Source organism: Pipra filicauda, unplaced genomic scaffold (assembly GCF_003945595.2).
Source record: "Pipra filicauda isolate LSUMZ 115617 unplaced genomic scaffold, ASM394559v2 scaffold391_size691406_pilon, whole genome shotgun sequence".
Taxonomy (NCBI): domain Eukaryota; kingdom Metazoa; phylum Chordata; class Aves; order Passeriformes; family Pipridae; genus Pipra; species Pipra filicauda.
Window position 1 is genome coordinate 507891 of NW_024104522.1, and position 26492 is coordinate 534382.

The 26492-nt window shown below is 40.9% G+C and overlaps 1 protein-coding gene across 1 annotated transcript; it reads right to left on the reverse strand.

The window, feature by feature from the left end:
• Positions 1 to 1865: 1865 nt before the first annotated feature.
• Positions 1866 to 26426, reverse strand: PPM1F (protein phosphatase, Mg2+/Mn2+ dependent 1F). The gene is made up of 7 exons (XM_027733131.2): positions 26219 to 26426; positions 16492 to 16622; positions 15264 to 15463; positions 13758 to 13946; positions 12475 to 12618; positions 11475 to 11568; positions 1866 to 10434 (listed from the first exon to the last, which is right to left on the reverse strand). Exons 1-7 carry the CDS (start codon positions 26392 to 26394, stop codon positions 10061 to 10063), a joined length of 1308 nt encoding a protein of 435 aa, XP_027588932.1. The 5' UTR covers positions 26395 to 26426; the 3' UTR covers positions 1866 to 10060.
• Positions 26427 to 26492: the final 66 nt, after the last annotated feature.

Genomic DNA, 26492 nt, shown 5'->3' on the forward strand with positions numbered 1-26492 from the left:
CACAGTCACTAATTCAGGCTGAAATAGAAACATCTGCCTCATCACCACTGTTATTTCAGTATTTCCTACAATCTAGGAAACGAGTGGCTACAGATTTTACAGCACATTTTCCACAAAGAAACATATCCAATTAGAGTAGTTAAACAGGACATGAAGATTTGTTATTCCTTGCTCAAACAATCGAGGTGGATAATGTCTTTGTGCCATGAATCCCACCAATGACACCTAAGTTTAGCTTCATGTAGCTTTAAATCAAAGTTTTACATTCCTTCCATAGGCTTATTGATTTGCTTCTTGCTCAAACCCACCAGCAACAGAGCCTGCAATGACTGGGAACAGGAGCAGAAGATTGGCTCTGAGCCCCATGTTGAACACATGGGCTGTTGGAGATCTGCTAGATGAGAAAGAAAACAGAGTAAGACAGCACAGCCAAGAATGGCCAATGTCTGGATTTCACCTCCTACTATTCAAAAGGAGACAGCAAAGCCAACGTTGGGTACTAGAAAGGAGAAACAATAGTGATGTCCAGCCCTGTTCTCAACTCATCTGGAGTGGGCTCAAAGCTATGGAAAGGCAGCACCCCTTGTTAGGAAGTGCCAGGGATGCCTATGAGACATGGGAGTGACTTTGTTCAGCTCTGTATTGTCATTGGCAAAAATCAGCTGTAGCTGCCTTTGGACTGTGGAGTTACCTGGATGACGGATTCCCATTGCTGCCTTACAAAACCACAAAAGAACAGTGGCAGGCAGCTGTTGCTTATGCTCCCTAGTGAGCTCAGTGAATCACAGGCTGGGAAACTGCCGCTAAACCCAGTCAAACAAATCCCCACCCTACACTTCTCTGAGAATTTGCTGCTTTTCTACAGATTACAAGTGAATTTTCACCCCTGAAATTCTTACTGCTAAAAAAATAAAATAAAAACAAACCCACAAAACATTTAGAACCATGAAATGAAAGATATTTTCAAGAGATTTGGCATTTGATCTGAAGTAGGATCAAACATGCCCACAGCATCTTGACCAGAATCTACCTGATGATTCATTATGGCTATACTTACTTTTGAATTTCAAGAAATACTATATCTGCTTCCCTCCGATGCAGTCTCCTGGGTTCTTAGTACACTTTTATTTTCTTCTTCACTGGAATAAATACATAAGCATTTAGGCAAACTGCCTGAAAGACTGCATCTCTCAGATCCCTAAGACTGTTAAACAGAGTCCTGACTTCTGTCAAGTCTCCCACCTCTGTCCTGCTCTTCCTGACATGTCTTCCTGAGGGCATGAACACCTGCACTTCAGAAACAATCCCACATTAGCTTAGCTTCCAAGTCATACTTACATTTTGATAGTTACCATCTTTCTTAGAACTTCCTCTATGTTCTGTAGTAAATCCGCCCTAACATAGTTTAAGAATTCATTCTCCATCCTTCCACTTCAGCAGTTAAAGACCACTTCCTTAACTAGTATGCAAGTAAACAAAAACTGTCATAATCTCTGTTGCAACAGGGTCTTTCGGATCATTATCCCATTACTGTAAGACATATACAGTATGCTCAATTTAACCTGCTGTGTTACTGTGGCCAGCTGGTAAAAGGAACAAAAGAAAACAGATCAAATCCATGAATTGGAGGTAAACAATACAAGATAGTTTTAGTGACATTCATCTTTTTAAGCAAGCACGCTGTGTGATTCTAAGGATTGTTTCCTTGTAGTGCTTCCACTGGTTTCTTTTCCCAGAAAAGCCCTATGGAAGAAGGTAAGATGCGGTGACAGGGTAACCACTCAAAGATGTGCAACATGACCATTGTGGATCCAGCTATTTGAAGTATTAAAATGAAAGATATATTTAAGGAAAGAAACAAACAGTGCTTTGAATCACTATACTTTATTAATACTTCAGAAACATCAGATCCTACAGTGGTGAGTTCTTATCCCCACCTGTTTCCAATCACTGCTTTGAAACACTTTCTTGCAATATGCAAATAGATACATGAGGCACTGTGTGAATACAAAAGTGACAATACAAAAAATCCCAATTAAACCTCATGCAATACATACATATATAAAAAAATATGGCAATGTAGCATAATACACACAAGCACTATTAGAACAATCCATGTAAATGGAAGTACAATATGCATAGCATTTAATGATCAGTGACAACAGGGTTCTGACCTGCGCATAAAACCAGTCAGTTTAAATAAGTTTTAAGAGACTAGATAACTGGTTAAGCCACAGCTTATAAAACCTGCTGTACTGCAGCTTTTCTGCTCAGAGTCACAAGTGCAGATTAGCATACAAAATAAATAAGGACTATGATTCTACAACACCTGGCTAACAGCTCCTATTTCAGAGCCCCTGGCCCTCTTACTTTCATTCAAGGTTCGTTAACCAACACAGTGGCAAGAAATGTGCCTAAAGCAACAGCTCTGCTTTTGTACTATTTTAATACTGATAAGAACATATATTTTTTAAGTCAGCAGGAGTAGTCACAGAGGTCTAACTTACCACTACGTAAGCACAGGACTGACATTACCTTACAGAGCAGCCCCTGAAGAATGACACTGACTGAAGGGCCGACGAGCCGTGGGACGTGCTCTGTTACCAGCCTGTCTGCTTGGCCAGCTGGGGTGAGAGAGAGAGAGCTGAGGAGGTGAAGGAAGTCAGAAAGCTTTTCCCCCACTCTAAACAGTGCAAATGTTTGAAAACAATCTGCAGGAACAAGGAAATACAGAGACAAGAATGTTTCTGAAGTCCTGTAATCAGGATGAGAACTACTGTTACCTGAAATAAGCTTAAGTATTCCTATGGAGTAACATGCAAATAACAGAATTTTCTTTTTAGACATCCAATACTGGTCCATGCCAAAGACACAACAGCTATTGTAGTCTCTTATCTTCCTAGCTGACATAGCACTGTTTACACTCTGGTTGGTGTTGCAGGCCTCCAAAAATCGGACCACGTTCCCTATGGACACAGATGAAATTAAAATTATAAAATGGCAACTAAACTAACTTAACAGCTAACAGACTTTACAGTCCAAGAAGCACCATGGTAGTGAGAGGGGCTGGGGTATGACAATGTAAAAGGACATAAAAGATAGAAGAGAGAAAATTGGGAAGAGAATAAGGAGACAGAGCAGAACAGACTTTCAGAAGAGGAAGTTGAAAGTAGTTGAAGTCATTAAGTTAAAAGTACTTAGAGTTAAAACTTAATACTGACAAAAAAGAGGCCAGTATAAACTTTTAACCCACAATAAAACAAATATCTTGCTATTATTAAACAAGGTGAAAGGAAAAAAAAAAGATTAAAAGAAAGAAAAAGGGGGGAAAAAAAGCAGCATTAATCATCCAATATTCAGCAGAATACCTTTTAACAAAGTTCAAAAGGGCAGCATGAAAAAAAGGAAATCACAGTATTTTATTGCCCTGAGAAACTCCCCATAGGATCAGTCTAGTTCCCTAGCTATTATCTCTTTATCCTTGGACATCCAAAAAGAACTATCATTGCTTAGATAAAAGGATAAATAGTTCCTAAAGGGAATGATGGTCACACCTTCCAGCTCCATTTGCCAAAGCAACAAACCTTCCACATGCCTAATGCATTGCCTCAAAAATGATAATTAACTTCAAGAAGCGACACGATAGATCAGGAAAGACCAATGAAGTTCCTGTGCATGGAAGTTCAGAACCATTTAATCATTAACAAGTTCAGTACTTGATATATTAATGTCCCCTGGCAATTAGTAATCAATAATCATAATCTAACTAGTCACAAAGCACAGATATATTCAACTTCCTAAGGAACTGAATGTATCTTCTCTCTTCAGACTAAAAGCACACAATAAGACATAAAACTCTGACTGAGAGGAGTTTGTTATCAAAATAAAGCAGATGTTACAAAGCAGCCAAATTCATTCGCTTAAAGCAGTGGTTTTCAGTAGACAGTGCACTACCAATTCTCCAAGGCTGCTTTTTTTATTCCATTGTTTGCACTCCAAGAAGCCTGAAAACATTTCTTTTCCTATTGATTTTGTCCTCTTCTTTTTAACAAAAGCTGCATCTCACTAAATTTTCTACATGGCCAACACAACTGGCTCTTGTTTATTTTTGTGTGCATCGGCAACAGCTTGGAAAACACATTAAACCAGGGACACTGAACAGCTTGTGAGTGTTCAGGCTCTGAGGGGTCACACCAAAATAAAGGCTTAAGTGATTCTCTGTAAGATTTTGGTTTCCTGTTCCATCCAGAGATAAGGTTATCTATCACAAGAACCTACCAGCTCATTTTAAGGCAGTATTTTAATAAGTGTCTATGGCAGACAGGTGTTCAGAGGTCCAGTTGCTCCTTCATGTTTCCATTTGATTACTTTTCAGCTGACATGACTGATAACAATAAAAATAGCTTTAGATAAAATAAACCCCAAGAAATATATTAAAACCAATCAAAACACATGCAGAAAGTGTCTGGCTTAGTTCAGAGCTGTCAATGCTGCAAAACAAATACTCCACAGGGCTGGCTGGTTTAGAGGCTCAATTTAGTAACATGGAGAGGACCAGCTCTTGGTTTTGGTGCTGTTTGAAAGGTTATGATGAGCTTGGCAGAAACCCCACTGCTCTTCAGCACTATTCAAATGCAACCGGACCTGCTATAAACTTGTGTTCAGGGAGAATACATGACTTCATGTAGATTGGGAAGGTTTGCACACATTTAAAAGCTCATTTTTCTCCTTCTCCAGCCCTTCCTGGATGGCATTTTGTTCATCAGGAAGGTTTGCTCTTCAAAAAGGGGAATGGACCACTTCTTCCTAGTAGGATTTTGTCTGAAGGTCGAATTGCAAAAGGGACAGTAATAGAACTAAGCAGTGAAATTTAATTCAGGCTTAACTAGAGCTAAATTATCCATGAATCATCTGCAATCTGCTCTGTTGTGGCTAACATCCCCCCACCTTCTCCCTAAAGCATTTGCTTGATACTTCAGTACTATAAGACTAGAATAGACCCTGGCTGGTACTGTGCACTCAGTACCTGCATCTGCAAGAATACGAGTAATTTACCCAACAGAGTCAAACTTATACAAAGAGTGAAGCTGGAATATTAATTTAGACTTTACTGATTATGCCCTATATAGGTTGAGGGTATTTGCTGGTTACCATTTACAAATACCCGTGTTCCTCAGCCACCTATTTTGGAAACACCTTTTTGTTAGTTTTTAAGGCATTGCCCGGGAGGGAATCTTCAACCCCAAACAGCTGCTTTAAGCTATCAACTGAAAATGGGTTTTCCAGTGCAGACAGACAACTTATCTCCAGAGTTGAAAAAGCAAGAGAAGCACTTTTCCCAACATCCAACAGAAAAATGGAAATTTTAGTGGCTCTTCATGACAGAAAGTTAGTGGCATTGGAAATTGTTTTTAAAAGAGCAGTATTGCATCTGACTCTGAATTCAGATAAGTGTCTATTAAATGCTATTAAAGTCATCACTGTGATTAACACTATTCAACTGCCAACTCTCCTGTAACCACTCCGTGCCCAAATACTCATCCTTCAGAGCTCACGGACACACCCCAGGGTGTTTCCTCACAGCAGCACTTGCAGTGAGCAGGAGCTGCAGACCCTGGATGCTCCCTCTCAGCACCACTTTACATGGGAGGATGCTTGGAAAAATCCATTTAGTAGCCATTTGCTTCCAAGGCAGTGCTGAGGGGTCACAGTAAGTCACCTCGGCCACTGTCAGTGTGATTCCTCCCTTGGCTGTTTGAAGACAAGACTTGCCTCAGCTGAGTTCTGCCTTTTTAATGGGTGTGTTTCTAATTCTTTCAAGCACTGGTATTTCGCTTTAAAGAACTGACATTTGTAGCTCCATTTTCCAGCCCACTTCCTTTTTAAAATAGGCATTAATAATACTTAAATGCATTCCTGTCTCTCTCTTTCACTCCTCCATCATTCAGAGGGTGGATTTTACTTAATCTCTGTTCTAAAAATTTGCCTGCATTTCTATCATATCTTGAGGGGAAAAAAAAAGCCAAAATGAACCCCCCCAACAAATGTCATTTGTAAAATTTTAATCTTGTCTGTGTCAGACCCAGAAGATTTCACTGCCTTAGGTACGTGTCTCTGTAGGAGAAGACAAGGCAAGGAAGGGAAGGTAGAAGTATGATTTACCCATAAGCTAAAGAGATACTGAATACCCACAAAATGACAAAAGCCAGTTTCCAATCAAGCAACACAAGAATTTAACTGTGCTTGGTTTTACAAATGCAGGCTCCTTTGAAGAGCAATTTTTCTTATGCCGGGTGCTAAAATGCAGCAGCAGATGTTCATTTTGAGCTTAGTAAGACATGAAAATACTTTCATTTTTCATGGAACGTTTGTCTTGAATCCTTCAGCTAACTTCTACGGCCTCAAAGGTTTTGGCTACACTCAAGAACTGCTTTTGTTGAAGGCCCATCAGAAAGACAACATGAAAAACGCACAAATTACTCAATTTGTCATTAGCTGATTTGACACTGGTGGACAACTATTAATATATTGTAGATGGCACTGGGAAGGCCCAGAGAGGCCAGAGCATTCTCTCATCAAAATTAGATCTTATTTTTAAATAAAGGAGGGAAGAAAAACAGAACAGTCAACACCAGAAATCCAAGAAGCTTTAAGAGAAAAGATAAGAAAAGGTAACATAGTAGTTTAAATTCAACATACAGCATCATTCCATATTTTGAACTATTTAGTTCAATTTCATACCTTCTGCTAGAGCTCCTTCCCCTCTCTCCTCACCACCCATACTAGTGGTTTTCCTTGTAACAGTATTGTGCATTAGAGACTGTGGCTTCTACAAGTGATATCAAAATGAAAAGTGAAACCAAAATTGATTTCTTGTATCATTGCCATCCCAAGAATAAGACCATCCCGATGATCATTTTAGAAGTGCACTTCCAAAATCCATACTTGCATCCTGTGTCATACTTTCAACATCAAATTGAATTTTTTTTTTTAGTTTAAAACAAAACAAACAAAAAAACCCCAACAAGTTTCCATAGGTTTTGATCAGGCTGTCAAGAATAGATAAGACATCACCAAAATCTATTTTCCCCCAAAACTGCATTTGGGATTTTCCTGTAAATGACACTTAAAGACTTATTTATTCCACTGATGCGATTTTTGACCCATTACAACACCTGCAGACCTGACCAGACTTTTTAAAGTTAGTAAGAAGTCTCTGAAAATGAAATACTTTTAATCCACATTGCAATCTGTATGAGTACCCAAAGACATCTCAAAGAAATGAGGCACTAAGTCATTCAGAATGAATACACTTATATAAGGGAACAGCTTCACAGAATGTAGAATTTTTTCCCTAGGGCACAGCTTGAGAATTGGATTTTTTGATTGCTACAGACAGCTTTCTAAAGGCCCATTTCACTTAGCTCCCATAAAACAAAAATTATCAAATTTGAAACAACAAAGGATATTCTCACAAAGCTGTAAGTATCCATCCGCTCAAGACTTTGTTTCCTCTGTAATGCAAATCTGCCCAGAAAAGGTCGAAATAAAAGGATCACCACAAAGAATTTGGCTTGTTCAGTCCCCTCCATCTTTGAGGAAGTCTGGCAAATTTCAGAAACTATTAAACCACACTATGAACTTACCGACACTTCACACCTCCCTTCATGAATACAATAGCTTCCCCCTCTCCTGATAAACCTCAGATAGCAATGAAATCAAACAATTCTGTGTGATTCTTACCATATTAATACTGAGAACTATTTCCAAGACACCAAGAGGCACTAGTGGTCATCAGAATTTAGCATGACATTGAATATCTGGGTTAGAAATCAAAGAGAGATGAGACGATAAATCCAAAGGGATTACTACAAAGGGTTTTCTTAACTGAAGTAGGTTCACTACAAAAACTGATACCCACCCTCCCAGGCTGCCATCATAGAAAGCCTTCCCCACACATTTTAGGACACCAAAATGTAGGATGGAAAACTGCTCACATTCTTTTCAGAGGAAAAGCTCCCGTTGTCGCAAAGCGAAACAAGGCAGTCACTCTCTCAGCTGCTGTGTCACGAGAGAGTAGCTCATTGAGGAACTGAGCAGTTCCTACATTAAACCATAAGATGATCTGTAGCATTCCAGCAAAAACCTCAGCTCACTCGGGTCACTGCATTGCTCCACACCAGTCAATGATCCAGAGACACTGGGGACACAACCAATGCTGCTCTGTTCTTCCCTTGAGCCATCCCTTCTACCTAAATTTCCTCCCTAAGCAACATTAATGTTGCTTCTAAGTTAGGCTTACAATGTGCTTACATGTGCTTCTAAGTTAGGCTTACAATCTTGCTGCTAGATGCAAAACGCTTTTTGTTTAGACACTGAAATTAATAACAAATTTACCATTGAGCCTTCAGATCTTGCTGAGTCCTGCGAGCCAGGCAAGACAAAACACAACCAGAGGCTCTAGCACGGAATGAATGGAACAGTTGTGTAACACCTTCCACACTCATTAAGACTCTTACATCCTCTGAGCTTCACAGTTCCTTAGAAAGTTATCTAGACCCCAAAGGTTCAGGAAGTAAGGCCAAATTAAGTATGTATTAATAAAAACTGTTACTAAGCTGTTTCTAGTTTGTGTTACTGAATTTTCTTGTGAAGGTCAGAAGTTACTTGTTTTTAAATGAAAGGCATGGTGAGTCAGATTGTTACTTTATGATTAACTCACTACAGCTTTTTGCACTGGGCAAGGAGTAATTCAAGTGAAGCTTTTACTGCAAACCACAACATTTGGCAACAATGAAAGACATGTTTTCTTGAAGCCTAGTTACTACTACGATAATTCACAAAACTGAAACATTTAAGTGCATTACTGAAATAAAAAAGTCACATTTTAAAAACAGTAAAAGCTAGCTTATCATGTGATAGGCAGCCATCAATCCTTGGGTGAAATATTTAAGGCACTTGAGGGTAGTCAGTTTTTTTATACCAGATAATAAACACAGAGCCATCTTTAAAATTCCAGTTTAAATAAAAACCACAACAAAATAAAGTAACACTGCAAAACATTCCTCCAACTGTAAAGTTCAGAAAATTAAAAAGCCACTTACAATAAAAATAAAATTCTCCTTTGTTATAGTACACAAAATAGTGGCAGGAAGAGCACATTTACCTGCTTGAGCACACATACTGTAAAGATCTCTCTCAAATACAACCTGAGGGGTCCTTTCTTTTCAGGTTGCCAAACAGCCAATAAAGCATGTTTGTTAGGGAGAATAATCCTCTGCAGTTAAATATCAGGTTCCAGTTTATAAACCAGAGCACCGCAGAAAGCAGTTCATTTTCTATCATTTTCCCTGGGATTTTTCTAGTTAGCTTTCCTGCTCTTTTTCTGGAGCATCCAGTTTTCATTTTCTGCTCTCCATACACACAAAATTAAATGTTTCTGTTTGAATAAAGAGGCTGCACCATTCTTGTAATATCATCTTTGGTACAAACCAAAAGCACCTTACACAGCACTCTGGTCACCCAGTCCCTCACACAACAAGCGTGTTCCTACAGAACACACACAGGAAGAAGTTTTCTGTGATGGGAACAGCTTCTCCCCTCCAACCTCCAAAGTAACATTACAATTAAATACAACATACAGTGTTCTTTCTAAGCACTAATTTAAATTTTCACTCAGAATTCATAAACAGGTATTCTTACCCATTAGCTTATACATATGGTTTCTTACCACTTCCAAGGTAGAGGGATATATGACCAGCAGCCCTGGGACACACTTTAGTGTCTGCTCCCAGAGATGAAATAACTGTACAAACCTCCACGTCTGCTCAGTGTTTTTTGAAGGGAGGAGGAAGGAAGGAAGGAAGGAAGGAAGGAAGGAAGGAAGGAAGGAAGGAAAAGACAAATGGGAACATAGTAAAAAGGGCCTTGCCTTTCTGTTCCATGTTTGTCCATTTGTCATTTTTCCTGATACATTTTGCCTACTGTATTACAGGCTTCTTCAGTGGAAAGTAGTTCCTTATGTGAATTTATCTGACCATTCTGGACTAAACAGACTCTGTCACTGTGTGGCTGCTGGTTTGCAGCCGAGGAAATTAAAGGGCGAGCTCTGAGCATCATCATCAGCCCCAAGGCTCTTCGGGTCTCTGAGACAGTCTGCCAAGATGTCCTGGGGATGCCTCAAGAACACCACTAGAACAGTGATGTTGTCACTGGATCCGTTCTCCTTGGCAGCAGCCACCAGTCTTTCTGCTGCTTTGAGCCCCTCTCCTTTGGTCTGCATTAAGTGCTCCAGGACCAAGTCTACAACCTCATAGGGCTTGATGGCATCAAAGAATCCATCACAGGCCAGGAGCAAGTAATCTTCTGAACCAGTCAGCTCAAAGGAATCTCCATCTGCATCCCCAGAGATATAGGGCTTCTGGCATATGTCACCTGAGACAAGCAACCAAAACAAAGGCTTTATTACTTCAAATGTAAACAGGCACGTCTTCACCCACCAATTGCTTTTACCGTCCTCAAGGACAGCCAGATCATATTCCAGAGGTACCTGATGCAGGATAAGAGTAGTCAAAAGCTATGGAATAAGCATGGAAGACCTTTGTCTTTGGAACACTTGGAATCTACCTAAATCCAGTGGGTTGCTTTAATTTATGCTTTCCTAATTTTGCAGGGCAACTAAAGAAATTATTACTACGTTTTTTCTCTCAGAAATATATTTGTGCAAGGAGATGGTAAGGCCTTCATTTTGCAGGTGTGACTCTTATACAGCCTTTAGCATGCTATGAAAATAAGATTTTTCTTAGCTATACAGATATACAGTACAATGTCATCAGAATCTGTGTTTAGTTCATCAGTTTTATATGGACATACTTAGTAAATATGGGTTGCTACTGACCCAAATAGTATTAATGCAAATTTATACTAATTTGCTTCCACTCATACATTACAGTTATCTACTGCAGTGCCCACGGTTTTTTCTCTTTTTTGTCCTAATCAGTTAATAGCAAAGTAAGCTTATTTAATAAGATTCTGGAATACTAAAATTAAAATACTCTAAATTGCTGGATATGTGTGATTTGAAAGAGAAAGATCCACAGTCAAGGAGAAAGATACATTCATATTAAAGTGGACAAACTCCCCCAAAAAGCAGATATTCGGGCACGTAAAGAAGAATAGATAAACATTTATTGCTTCATCCACTTTTACAAATTAAATGCTACACATTTGTCAAACTACTATAAAACACCACAGTATCAAAGGCATTTATAAGAAGTAAAAAGCTTAGATGTAGAAAAGAATTAGGATTATCATGGCTAGTATGTAAAATAAGTCCTATAGTTTGCCTTATGGGAAAGACAGTAAGAGTCGTTTATTATGTGGTTGATGCTGAGCAAAATATCATTTGCAATCTCAGGTGGTGTATTTCAATCAAATATAATCTGACATTTACTAATTCTTATGGTTTTTCTTACCAATTGCTCTGGAAACAGCCAAGGTACCATTAACCCTCCAGCAGTCCATGTAGGTTACACAGCCACCCAGAGTCTCAATCCGTGCTCTCTCATCCTGAAAAACAGTGGAATACATTTTTTTATGCTGTTTCAGCTTCTGTATTTCTACTGAGAATACAGTAAGCATACATAGCAGAATCTACTGCAGAAACATGCACATAGGGCCAATTCTTCCCAACCATGCTATGGCCTGGCCACAAAAAAGCAGAATTCTTACGTTTCTGTATTGTCATGATCTTTCCCACATGGATGAGTACTCTTTCCTGACACTTCTTGCCATCTCATACAGCAATTGGGTAAATATATTTGGAATGAAATACAAGATAACTAGGCAAAGTAACAATAGCATTTGCCTTGATACTTCTTTAACTACTCAGTTATTACAAATATTTATGCAATGAAGGCAAAGGGTCATGCCATGCCAGCTAAACTTGCAAGGTCCCCATCCAATTTCATGTAATCAAATATCTGGCTATTCAAAACAGATAGGAAATGCAATACACTTTAAGCCAGTTAGGTCAGTAGATTAGTGTTAGCTTTTCATTGGCAGTACTGCATACAATGAAAGACTTGCATTATGATAACATTTTAAATAGCTATTAATCTCAAAATAGTAAGTTATTTTGAAATAGGCAAATTTAAATTCACACACACACACAAATACCCTGTAAAAGTCTTTAATTACTACAAATTTCGAACAGACAGTCTGAGCAGGAACTGAAGTCAGGACTACCAGTACCATCAGTACTTTCAAGCAGCCAAGGTGTAGGAATCACCTTGTCAAGACACAGGAGTGTACACAAAAAAAATTTGTTCATTCTCCAGATCCTCTCATACAATATATGTAATTATTTAAAGCACTTTTAAATTTTAAAACACTTAACAAGGCTTGATTCCAAAAGGTTTCACGAGAGATTGTGACAACACACATTTAGGAGAAAAATTAACCAGTCAGACTTACTTCTCTTTCTGGTTTGTGAGGTTCCATTAATGTCACAGCTTTTCCTTGCTGCACCAGCATCACCTGTGAGTCCCCCAGCCATGCTATGTGCAGCTTGTTCCCTACAATCAACGCAGATACCCCTGTTGTGCCACTCCGCAGCTTCTACAGAAGGAAACAGGGATGTCTGGTGAACATTCAACATGCCCTACTAGGATACATGGCAATACAGTAAACTTAGGTTTAATCACACTAAATGCAGCAGAGTAGACCTGCCAATCCTAATTCAGGTACATGAAAAAAAGGTACAAGATCATAGACAAAGTTGAAATAAACTGTTTATAAACATATTTTCTAGCATGCACGTGGTTATTAGGACCTCTGTTATGTTCTTCCTTCTCTGCTATTAAATCCAAAACTGATCTAGGAGAATAAGAGCTCTATTGTTTAAAACACAGAGATATAGAAAAGCAAGAGGATCTGAATTTCAGTATTATGAACACTTCACAAACACACACAGGTCTCTCCAATCCCTTTCACATCTTCCACTCTAACACCAGAAACTACAGACACCTTGCTCCACATACATCCCTTTATCCTTGGGTATTTAAATAAGAATGTCAACAAAGGAAAGAATCTAACTGTCCTAGATAAGTGATTCAGACCTCATGGAGATGCTGGTCCCTCTTTTGTACCTAAGTGACAGATTAACCATGAATACTTCCATATACCGCCATAATAAAAGAGTTCTCAAATTGTGTAATAAACCATCCTCCCACTACATAGATTTGAACAAAGAATGTTCATCATACCAACTTGATTCAAAGCTGATCAATAAGTTTAATGAACTGAAGAGTCTGATTTAAATAATAGAACTCTTTTTTCACTTACAACCACCTGTGACACTAATGGTGGCACAGGAAAGAGGAAGATAGTGACCATATTATAAGGAAGAGCAAAATATCTTTTCCAGATAAGAGGTAGAAAAATAGAACATCTAGAGGCTCCCCAATTTAGGCAAAGAGGCAGCAGTGTTCTCTCAAATAACTGGTATGTCAGAACCATTTAAACCACTTTAACACCTCTTTTAAATTACTCATCTTGAACTTTCAAGCACTGTCATTTTGATTTTCTTCAAAATAAGAAATGAGTTGATCAAAGAAAACCTTTACATGTAGCATAATTTAATAAAGAAGCCGGTGATTCAAAGAAACCGTACTGTCAGAATTTTCTGGATAATACCACGTTGTCCAACAGTTCTCAGTGTTACTTAAATACAATGGAATTAATCTCTACCCACTCACCTCTCTTTTGGCTTTGAAAAGAAACATTTCATCTGTTTTCTGGAAAGAGCATTTCAAGGCCTCAGCTGGATTCTTAACAATCTCTTCATGTAACCCAACATTTACATGTAAATGGGTTGCTGAGTAATTGGCAGCATCCACTCCACCATGGCCATCAAATACCGCAAAGTAAGCACGGTCAACATCATCCTTTTGCAGGGAAGGAGAGAGGAGAAGACACGTTCATGTTCAAAAACAATACAGCTCGCAGACTGGTACCAACAAGCAAAGATTCTTTATTCTGGGCTTTCTTTCACACAAACAGCAATTTAAATCCGTTTACACATGTACAAAATGGATAAAATGGGTACTTTGCAAGGGAATTGCTTTTCTTTGTTTACTGGTAGTCACTTAATGCCCTTGAACATAACCTGGAATTGAAACAGTAGATGGCTGGTTATGTAGTCCTACAGCAGTTTCATTAATTGGTATTTATGGTACTTATACAACTGCTGTTCTCCCCCCTTCTGTTCTTAATGTCACCGAATGGTTTGGGTTGGAAGGGACCATACAGTCTCATTCCAGCCCCTCTGCCATGGACAGGGACACCTACCACTAGACCAGGTTGCTCCAAGCCCCATCCAACCTGGCCTTGAACACGTTCAGGGATGGGGCAGCCACAGCTTCTCTGAGCAACCTGTGCCGGGGCCTTGCCACCCTCACAGTAAAGAATTTCTTCTTAACATCTCAAGTCAATCTGCACTCTTTCAGTTTAAAACCACTCCTCCTTTTCTTGTCACTACATGCCTTGTAAAAAGCCCCTCTCCCGTAACCCTTTAGACCCTGGAAGGTGTTCAAAGGGCTCCCCAGAATCTTCTCTTCTCCAGGCTGAGCAACCCTAGCTGTCTCAACCTGTCTTCACAGCAGAAGTGCTCCTGCACTCTCATCACCTTTTTGGCCTCCTCTGGACTCACTCCAGCAGGTCCATCTCATTTTTTTGTTGTGGGTCCCAGAGTTGGATGCAGCACTTCAGGTGGGGTGTCACAAAGACAGAGCAGAAGGGCAGAATACCCTCCCTTGACCTGCTGCCCATGCTGCTTTGGATGCAGCCCAGGGCACGTTTGGCTCTATGGGTAGCAGGTACACACCACCGGGTCACTCTGAGCTTCTCGTCCAACACCCCAGGTCCTTCTCCCCAGGGCTGCTCTCAATAAATATCTAAGTTGTGTCAGTCACAAGAACATTGTAACTCCAGCAACATAACACTAGATGAACTTCCCATCTCCCTGTATCACTCATGACATGAAACCCAAAGTCACAAGATCCTCCCTGTATCACTTCTTTATCAGGGCAGTAGTTGGCCCCCAGCAATCTGAGTCACTAAGTCCCTGCTCCAGCACAGACATGATAAATAACTTGTGGCAACAAATCTTTGCCATTTCACAGGCCATCAATCACTAGGCCATTGTATTTACAGCAATGCTGAAAAGCTACCCAACTGGCCTCCCCAGCCGTGTCCAGACTTACTGATAAACCAAACAGCTGGTTGAACTCCGGGAGCAGAACGTGGCGATCCTCCATTTTCCGTCGAGTGTTACGGATGGCGTGAATGGAAACAAGCAGGAACCGCTCCAGGGGTCTCAGTGATGGCAACTGCTTGTGCCACTCGGAGCAAATGTCCCGAAGCTTGTTAAAGAAGCAGCGCTGCAGCGACTCCCCATCCAGCACTGACAGCACAAAGACAAAACAGTCAGTGCTGTGCCCTGGGTTCCTACATTACCCCATCTTTTGGCCTGTCTTTCCTTCAAATTTCTTTCCTTACAGCTACATATACACATCCAGCGCTCTGCCTGTACAGGCTCTGCAAGAATTAAAATGGGGTCCTGAGAGGAAGTTGCAATGGTAACTAGGATGACATCAAGGATAATAGCAGCTTCATTACTTGCTAGTTCTCTTTCAAAACAGAGGCGTATCAAGTAGGTACAAAATCGTGAAGAGACCCAAAAGTCAGTCTGGCATATTAGACATAAATGTTATCATTATGTAAGTAAAATTAATAAGATATAGTGGTAGGAGTTTCTCCCTACTGGAAAAAAAAAAAGGAAATAATCAAGTGTTCAGAAAAGCCTTCAAGATGATATTGCTGTTGTCTTGGACACAAGGGTTGAAAAAGCATTAGCCTGGCTTTGGGTCGGTTTATGTCCTACTGAACCACTTCCACTGAAACAACAAGGAAGTCTGAGAATATAGGGAGGGTGGCAAGAGAAGAAATCATCGATAAGGCCAGTGACTATTGAGAAACTTGCCAAGAGAAAAATCTGGAGTTTCAGGATGTTCAAGTTGTGGAACGCCAGAGGTCCCAAAATCTGGTTCCCAAGACAAAAGCAAGATGGTTTATATGGATGAATTTAAGGTGTTGGCGTGGCTGCATATCAGCAACTGTGAAGATGCCACTGTCAAAACATAGGAGTCTTAGCTAAGGTCAGCCTACCAATGAGAAAAGGGCACTCTCTTCCTTTTACAGAAAGCCAACCCACACGATCAGTCCAGGGCTCCAGACATCGCGTTTGCATGTTGCCCACAAAACTAGCACAGCTTCCTTTCATCCCACAGATACCCAGCAGAAGCAAATAAAGTTCTGCTCACTGCTGCTTGCCAGGCAGCCTAACCAAATAATCTGGGAAACATTTCAAAACACTGAGGTCTTCTGACAGACAGCCTCTGGGAAAACCACAGATGGAAAGAGTATACTTACAGGTGAACCTTTCCTCATCTCCTTCTCCCTCTGTTTCCACATTTTGCAGCTTAAATTCAGTCAAGTCTGTTTGGAGAACTTCATCAACAGCAGCATGGATCAACGATGCTGCAAGAAGTGGTGAAACACCTCTGCTGGCAAGAAAAGGAAGGGAAAGCAAAAGAGTGCATTAGTTTAAAATGAGCTAAAACCTCACTGTGTATGGCTGGTGACCTCAGAAATTAGACAACTTACACACAGTAATTCCGACTTCATTAGTAAACTAGTAGAGGAAACCATATGTTCAATATTTATGCATACAAATCTTTAGTAAGATCCTTAGTTAGACAACTGCTTTCTCAAGAATGCAAAGAGGAAGAAGCATATGAATCACATTTTCAAACTGTTTCCTCACACTCCAGTCACAGATGGTACCTCCTTCTCTTGAGCTCTCAAATGGGAACTGCTACCTTCAATTCCAGCCTCTGAACACAAACACTTTGTTTTTACTCACTACACAGTGTTTCTTGTTTGCAGTCCCACAGTATCAAGATCTCTGCATTGTGGTACATGCAAGTCTCCAAAAAGGTTACTTCGGACTCCTCTTCACAAGACAAGTCCTGCTTAGTGCTAACCTAACCTACAGCCCTCGTTGTTCAGTCTCTCCTCCCTGTAAGCTCCCCAGAGAAATCACCTAGGAAGAAGGTGCAAAGAGTCTGCACCGGGGACTAGGACAAGAAGACATTCCAAAACTTGTGAGTCAGATGAAGCTTTTGGGTAAGCATCTAGAAGACAATAATGCTACACAATCTACTCACCCCCTCCTGCATACTGAATGCTTTATTCAAGCTTTATAGGAAGCACACAATTGCTACAATGCCTTTGAACCTGTAAACAAGTAAGTCCCATTCAACTTTAAAATGGGGTTACTAGAAAATAACTCCCTTATATTCACTATATTCCCATGACAAGCACTAACAACTACAGTACCTAACACAAATTCCACCCATTTTCTATGAGCACAGTGAACATCCATAAAAAGCATTTTATCCATTGTTTATGGAGTGTTTGATTCCCCACAAAATATCAAATTATACAACCAAAGCAAATACCACATTAGGGCACCTGCAGCAAGTCAAGGAGGAGATATTGTTTTGCCAGGAAACAGTCCGAAAGTCCTGCATAAAACTGGTTTGCTGCAGAGGATGAAATGGAGGAAGCAACTGGTGTGTGCAGATGTTGCACAGCGATGACTGGTTTGTGTGTGTACAGCAGGGCAGGGAGGGGAAGACTGCGAGGTTTCAGAGGTTTTAGACCTCAGTGACAACAAGCTGAAATGCATTTTGCCATTGTGTTTCTGAAAGAGAGGCCTTGTCACATCCTCCCAGCCCTGTACGAGTACCTCCCGTGGCAGCAAACAGAAAGCATTGTGTTAGTCAGCAGGCTGCTAACACAGCCCTGCTTTATGCTCCGCGTTCTGTGGCACTGACGACCTCCTTTAATGAGTTATTTCGGTACTTCAAATAGATGGCAATGTGTTTGCAGCCCTTTCAGTGCTAGCTGCAGTCATGTCACATCAAGGGAAAACAGAAAGTGGCTTTTATTTCTTTTTAAAGGCTAAGAAGTTTAGGGGAGTCATTCCTTTCCTAGCCCAGTTAAAGTAACAATGCCTGCTTATAATCACTGACACTGATAGACAACCTTTTAAAAGGTCAGGCAAGAAATACATCCAAAAGGGATATGTCAACTCCCCCCTCCCCCAAAATCCTGCTTCCTGTTTTTGTTTGTATAGGAGAAAAAGAAAGGAATATGAAAAAATAAGCCCAACAAACAATGTCAAATGTGTAGCTGACGCTGCTGAAAGTCAGAAGCTTTAGTCAAAGCAGGTTTCAGCTCCAGGAGCAGAGAAAAAAAATATTAAGTGAAGCAGCTATGAATGTAAATGCACAGTGAGAGCCACAGCTTTGTCATCTTCAGGATTTCTCTGCTATGCTGGAGCTAAAAAAAAAAATAATCAAATCTAGCCTGGGTTTCCAGTTCAGCATCAGAAGAGGGCTTATTACTTTGATTTTAAACTTCATAGATTTATGCTTTCCAGAGTCCTGACTTGCAGAACTGGGTCCATAAAAAGCAGCTTAAACAACAGGCAACCTCCTAAGTGCTATAATTCACAAGTCCTGTATAAACCTCTGTTTACAGGATGCCTGTAACAAAGAAAAAGTTTACAAGTTATTATGTCACATCCTTCAACTTTTTCCAGTTGCCACCCAGCTCCTAAAAAGGAAATTCAGAGATTCCTCAGTACTGATACACTTCATTCAGCTTTGCTTCCTGTGCATTTACTCCTCCTCCATAGTTCTGCAAATCTATAAAAAAATGCTTGTTTATTGGGATTTTGCCATGCAGTCAGCAACAACATGGAACAGTTGATTCTGACACACTGAACTAAATAGGTAGGGTCATTTTTCAGACCTTTATCTTTTGTCAATGTCAATTCTGAACAGCACATATTTGTGATTTCTTTGTAAGTTTTTTTTTATAGCACTACCATATTGGTAAGACTGTTTTTTACTCCAGTTCAGGTAAATGGAGCTCCAAGGAATGGCATCTTCCATTCAGGTTCAGTGTTGACCAGTTCTAATTTCATCCTCTAAGTCAGAGACTTCAACAGTTAACAAAATATGTGATTAAAAAAGAGTAAGAAACGCTGCTTTAGTTGAGGGCTACAAGGTCTCACTTGGCTGGAGAGTATCTGGAAGCAGCCACAGTACCTACAGCAACAAGGGCAAAAGTAGAAGTCCACTGCAACTACTATATCAGACTTCAAACCTTTTCTGTAAGCAAAGAAGAATGTCACGTATTGTTAAAATCTTCCTTTCGAAGAAGCCCAAGACACCCTGGTGATGAGCTGAACCAAGCATAATTTAATCTTCATGATTCAGAAGGAATACTGTAGCTGTTTCCTAAGTGGGAAAGCAAATGTGGTGGGAAGAAGAGGGCAGCTGGTGGGGTGTGTTATGTGCAAAGGATGTTACCTTAAGAGAGTCTTAGAAGAAGCATGTGTCAGCCCCCTTTCTATGGCACATACAATACTAATTACCCAGCCCCAGCACAGGCTGGTAGCAAACAGACTTTAAATTTCTTTGCCACAGGCTATTTCTTTGCTAACAAAAAGGGTGTGTTTTGACCACAAAAAAAAAAATTAAAAAAGAATTAAAGCATGTTGTAACAGTGTAGATGAGGCATGGTAGCTTCACCAGCAGCTGAAGCCAGATTGGCAGGGGCTGGAGCATGGAGTTCATATCCTCCAGCCACTCACGGTAAAATACAAGCCTCATTTCAAAAATCCAAGTGGTAAGTTAAAGGGTAAAGCAAGACTTATGCCAATAAAGGGCAGAGATCTGAGCTCTATGTCACCTGGTGGAGGGTGGCACAAGCCTCTCCAGGACAGGCCAAACACCCTGTGTTAACACAAAGCCTTCTGCATTTTTTTTTTTCTTTTCGGAAGGAAAAGAATTCAGATCCTCCCACCCCAAATACACACGTTCTCCCACAGTATTGTCAAGAAATCTGTTTATAGAAAGCGAAGCACAAGAGATTACCAACTGTATTGGCCAAGTATTGATCACTTGTCATCTTTCAAATTACAAAAAAAAAAAAAAAAAAAAAGTTACATGATGATGTTTCTAGATATTATTACCAAAGTCATGGCAACAAAGCAGTAGTGGCACTGCAGGCCAGAACACCACTGTATGAGCCTCTTCTCCTCTCAGAGTGTGCATATGCATATATATGCGTATGTTAGGGGAAAAGAAGTGCTATATCTGCTGGCACAGGCTTGTCACATAAGTCAGCTGCAGCTGCTGTATATTTGAGGGACGATACATTTGCGCACTTATTTGCTACAGAGGTTCTCTAACACCAGAAGATCACACATGGCACAACATTGCCAGTAAAGCAAAGTCACTGTGGACCCAGTGTGTGTTTCTAGCATGTTACAGCTCTATCAGCAGTGGGTTTAGAGCAGATCTGCAAATGCCAGCAGTTCTCTAGCAAGTGAAAGATCCTCTCATACTGCCAAAATAATAGCAGGTCACAAGGTTTCTCATAAACAAAAGCTGCTTGTATTCACTATTTTCTCCCCAATCTGCTACTTTTATTTCCCTCTCTCTTTTTATTCTTATAATCAACTACAGAATGTTTCCACTCAAGCAGCATTAATATTTATTAGAGCAGCACTCACAGTTCCCAGGGTGATGGTGACTAGGAAAGTACAAAAATCTATCTATCTATCTATCTATCTATCTATCTATATCTCCATCCATCGAGGAGAGAACATCTGACATCCTAAAATGCACAGGAAGTTGTTCCTTGTGTTAATGACATTAGGTCTTTAAAGGAGATGAACAAGATGGAATCAAAACAAATACGTAAACAATGCCACACAGAATTTCCATCTCTTATGTTTACACGAAGCAGGGCTTTTTCAGCTTTTCTTATGAAACTATGAGAAGCAGCAGCTTTAGAATCCAGAATCCATCTGTTCAGGCCCTTCAGTCATCACGGAACAGTTTTTATAGAAAATGTGCAACAGAGAGTCACCTGCTACTTCCATTTCATTCTCAGCAGGAAGAAAAACTACACAGCAGAACAGGAGAGGTTTAATTCCACAAAAGCCACTTGTCAATTAAGCCCTAAACATGTTGTTTCAAAATTGGGTATTTCTTATTTTGATATCCAATTCAAACAACAACAGAAAGGGTGTTTCACAAGTGTTACGAGAGCAAAATATGAAAGCTTTGGAAGACAATTTCCGTTTTCCAAGTAGAACCAAAGAAACTGATTTAAACATCAGCAAGCCAGCCCTGAAAGTTTCCTCATTGTTATAAATTTGATCTTTTTTTTTTTTAGCATTTCATCAAGTCTTTTCTTTCTTGAATTGCAGGTGTCCCCACCCACATGCCTTTTTTTTTTAAAAGCAAAGTGATTCTTTCACAAAATTACTATTGGGAGTATCTTGTAACTGGGAAAACTCCCTGAGAGTTTTGAATTAGGAAACACACATTGATCACAAAATTAACAGTTTATCCAGCCTCTCTGAACTGTTGAAGGTAGGACAGAGCTGCCAAAACCTTTACTATCCAGACACATGTACAGTGTGGGCTGCACATCATTTCTCCCAAGCTGTGTATGATCCTGCCATCAGCTTTAGCAGCAGCAGTGGACAAACCACACACAACAGAACACAAGTTAGTTTTGGTCACCACCCAAAATTACTAGAGCCAGTTTGTTAACCCTTTGCCCAATTAACTAATAAATAGTAGAAGTGCCACATTCCTCTTACACATTAACTTTATCAAAGCTACGAAAAACTGTAACACTGTTAATCACAAACCAGTGAGAGAGCTGGTGTTCCAAAGCAGGTTGTTTCTGATAAACCCACATTTGCTTCTGCTACGGAGCACAACTGGTTCCATGGAAACTAGAAGGTTTGTTTGCAGGCAATCCCACCTAACGTTCACTGTCTTGTCTGAAGTGAACAGTGACACTGCAAACATGTTCCCAGCAATGAGAAGTATTAATACATTACACTAAATAGTACAAATTAGGAATAAGGAAGTATTTATTAAAAGCAGGGGTCACAGTAAACAGGGGATTAGTAGTTTTCACAGAGGAAAGAACTAAAAAGTTTTAAGAAGAGATTGGGGAAATAAGAAGCAAGATAAAATTTCTTTTCTCCCTCTTCATGCTTACATCACGTACAAACATCAAAATATCAGAATTGCTGAATTAACTACTCTAAAAGAAGGGAAATGCTGAAAATAAAGATGCTAGGACCACACCTTGGATGTGAGTGCTACAGTGTAAAACACAGACACAAAACAGGATGCTGAGGTAACACAGCAGATCCTTTGGGAGGGGGCAGAACAGGAAGCTCAAGTCTCCCAACTGTTTGCTATTGTAGCAAAGCTCCTCAAACAGGAAGGCTACAGGAATTTCACATTGTTCCACAGATATGTCACAGGATGGCCATACAAGTTTCAGGTCCTATCAAGGGGAAGAAGAAATTTCTATATTTGGGGGTCTGATTTTATCTCATGTTCTGTTCCAGTGCAAGTCAGGAATGTTTCAGGTTGATTTCTAAAGCTTTGTAAGTAACTAATGGACTATTCAGTCACATCGATCTGTTTCCACAGACTGTTAGAACACACAGCTCTCACCCAAAAGTGTATGTTAATTAAAATTCTGCAAAACAAGATCACTAAAAATTCTGAAAAATTGGGGCAGGTTATGTACTGCAGTTAGGAGCAGGCAGTACCATTGATTTAAATGAATTATTTGAAGCAGAATACTGCAAAGCTTCACTAGATTAGTGATTTAAGCACAAGGCCTGCCAGGGAGCAAAAGAGGTTTGCTGTCTTAGCTGGTGTTTGGCCATGGTAGCTGAGTTTGGAGAAGTTTGTTAAAATAATTCATTTTAGATTAGGACAGACATTCAGGAGGGTTAGTCTGAGGTATCCAACTGCTTCCATGTAAAGAGATGTGTGCAGCCTTAGAGAAGCAACAGCACTCAGAGACTCCTTGTTGGACCTCATTGATGTTATTCCTTTGCCCATTCTCTTCTCAACAGCAATCCTGAGCAGTAGTGGAGAAACAATGTTCCTCATTGCAAAGACACAGAGGTTTGTGCCTTCAAGTAACTGGAAGAACAAGTTTAACATCACCATATGTTACCTCATGAGCCAAGGATATTAGCTCAGGCCCTTCAGGGCATGACCCACACATTTGTGCACATGTGAATGAAGTACCTGACAACACAGAAATGAGAAGCAGAACAGCAGAACTGTGTGTCAAACTTGATTCCCAATAACGCTTTGATCTACAGAGAAATTCTTCATCCTTGCTAATCACCATGTAAAGTACATTCTGTGATGCTGGAGTGTTAGAGAAATGAAGGAAATACACTGAGGAAATACAGGACAAGCATCAATGCCAGCAGTCAGTGAGGTACATCCAATAACATCTTCATAGTGTTAAACCTCTTAGATCAACACTGTGATATTTGAAGGCAAGTATTTTCCATTGAGCTGCCACCCATGTGTTTGGGATGCTGCTGTCACAGCCTGCAACAGGAGATCACTGGATCTAAACTACAGTGACCCCTCATGAGGTCACTAATCTGGCACCACTTCTGCATCTTCAACAACTTTATACAGACATCTAAATGTCTTCTAAGTGTCATCTCCCTTAATTTTCCCATTTTTTAAAATCTTCAACATCCTTCTTTCTCTTATCCCCTTACTATTCCCTCATCTATTTTATTGAGGATTTCAGGGATTCACATCAACCGAAAAGTTTATTTAACCTTCAAAACTGCATTTTGAGTTGATCCACAGTACCAAACATGGGAAAGAAAATGTAATGTTTGGCAATTTCTCACACAATCAGACTTCAGTTTTAGTTCCTAATTACACAGTTTATGAGAAGGTGGCCGGCAATTTCAAAACACCAGATTTCTGGCTTGGCCTTAGGCTGTACCAGTCTTTTACTGCACACATAAGAACTTAGCCTACCCAACAGGAAAATGCAGCCTTTCTGCATCTGCAAAATGGGGTTTCTCATTGTCACAGGAGTCCAAAACTGAGCTATAATTCTGTGGGGATCCCTGTATTTGACACTTCAGGTATACTACACTATACCCAAACACATGGCTTCACACACGGAGCTGCCTGCAGCCAGCCATGAGAATTCATAAAAATACTTTCCACATCTATTTCTTGTTTTCAATACATTTTGTGAAAAGAAGGATAAGTAAGTAGATTGCTGAATTTATATTCTGCTTTCCTTTCTTTAGCTATCTTTCCCTTTTATTCTGTTGCCAGCTGAGGACTTGGGCAGCTCCACAAAACAGGCTGTGTAACCTGAACTGGCTGCAGGGTAGGTATGTGAAAAATGCAGCTTCTGACACTGGCAGGCTCTGCTGTGTAAACACCGGGAGTGATAGGTGAGGTGAAAGCACTGCATAACCAGCATGTCTCTCGTGTTTCCCCTTGTTGCTGTGCCCACTAAGAGCACAAGAGAATGTTAACAGATATGTTACTCAGAAATACTGATTTTTAAATCACTACATACATTTGAATAACATATCCCATAACTCTAGAGCTGCATACCCTCCTCTCTTAAAGAACTGGCCCACGTGGCAGAGGGGTTGCCATGTGATAAGTATTTGTTCAAGACTGCCATTACCCTGCTCTTTAAAGCACTCACCCGGAACCACTCTTGCTCTGCAGAGTTCAAAGATTCAGTACATGCAGTGAATTTGCAATTTCACAGGGGAATCCGACAGCTGTGTTTTGTTCAAGAGCAATTTAGTCAAAGCACAATTAAGTAATGCAATAATCATCTTGGTCTTTTTAAACTACAGCTTAAAAAAATCATATTTTTTTTTGTATGCATTTCTTATCTTCAGGTTTAGGCGTACCATTTAACTGAGTGATATTATGTTCCGAAGCATCTCTGTAATATAAAGCAAAGGAGTAACTTGATTGTTTAAGGCAATTTAAATATTTAAAAATCACGTATACACTTTCAACAACAACAACAACAACAACCACCACCTATCTGGTGTTTATAAACTCACCAAATGGTAGTTAAAGAGACAAGTAATTCAAACTATGTTTTCTATCTATCAAATTCCACTAGTAACCAGGTAACATTCAGCATATACCTAACCAGAACCAGTCTCCCTTCACTCCCTGACTTCACACTCCCATTACCACAGCACAGTCAGACCACCACTAAAATTCTTTTAGACCACCCACAACCCCTGTAATTGACTCTTACAAACAGGTGAATGAAGCAGACTGTGGTAGGAACTTTATAAAACCTGGAATGCACAGGCCCTACTGCTCAAGTGCTTCAGAAAGAAAGAAGGGTATAAGCAGACAAGAGGTTGGATCGAGACAACTTGTTCTCGATGAAGCAGTAATTTGCCAAAAGTAAGTCACATCCAAATTCTTAGCAGTGTTAAAGTGTAAACCATTCAGGGTGAAGGTTATAAGAGGTGTCTCCCAAAGTCAGGGGATGACACTACTGATGAGCAGCTGTGTGTTCCAGCAGTGGTGTGACTACACTCCCGAAGTTTTGAGAAAACATCCACTCGAGAAACCCACACAAGCATATCCCATTCCCCAGGCCTCAGAAGGGCCGAGGAGCTGAATACCCTTGTAGCTGCTTTGCTTCTTACCCCTGACAGCCCTGCGAGGCTGCAGTTCACAGACTGCCTCCCAGACTTTCAAGCAGACCCACACAGGTGCCCTTAGGGGCTTGAATTCCCGCTATTGGTACTTCCACCACAAGAATCGCCCCATCGCGATAATTGCAGGCTTGTAATTGAATCCCTCCTGCACCGGGAGCGGCAGAGGAATATTTCTGAAGCACACACGCAAATAATATTATAAAGGCACGGGGCCGGGGCGGCAGGCCTGTGACAGAAGCACGCTGTTAACAGTCACAAAAAGCAATAAGGAGGGTAGTAATAAATAAACAAATAAGTCTCCAAAGGTAACGTTCCCTGGGAGACGCCGGGGGCTCTCCCCCGCTTCAGGCGGGCCTCGCGTCAGCAGGAAGCGCCTCCCGCTCCTGCACCTGCCGCGGCGGGGCGGCCCCGCTGGCTCCCGCCCGCTGCCGGCGCTGCCCCCTGGGAGAGCCCGGCCGGAGCCCCCCGCCCGCACCGCCGCCCCCTCACCTGCCGCCCAACAGGCTCCTCGCCCGCTCGGCCAGCGCGCCGGGAACCTCGGCCCTGCTCAGGGCGCCGCTCCCCGCGGAGCTCCAGGGCAGCGGCTCGCCCGGGCCCAGCGGGGCCGGGAAGTCCCTGAGGAAGGAGCCGAGGGGAGCGGCGGACGGCCCCGGTGCCCGCGCCATGGCGGCGCCCGCTGAGGCGGCGGGGCGGGACCGGCGGGCAGCGCTGACGGCCCTCAGGGCCGCGCGGGGCGGGGCCTCCGGGGCGGGGCCAGAAACAC

What these genes read in the sequence shown, in the direction of transcription:
- PPM1F (XM_027733131.2), bottom strand. Translation starts at nt 26,394, where the DNA reads ATGGCGCGGGCACCGGGGCCGTCCGCCGCTCCCCTCGGCTCCTTCCTC. An exon ending in AGGAGCCTGTTGGGCGGCAG is followed by an intron (nt 16,623 to 26,218) that starts GTGAGGGGGCGG and finishes TCTTGCCAGCAG; the next exon opens with AGGTGTTTCACCACTTCTTG. An exon ending in GGCTGTTTCCAGAGCAATTG is followed by an intron (nt 10,435 to 11,474) that starts GTAAGAAAAACC and finishes TGCTTGTCTCAG; the next exon opens with GTGACATATGCCAGAAGCCC.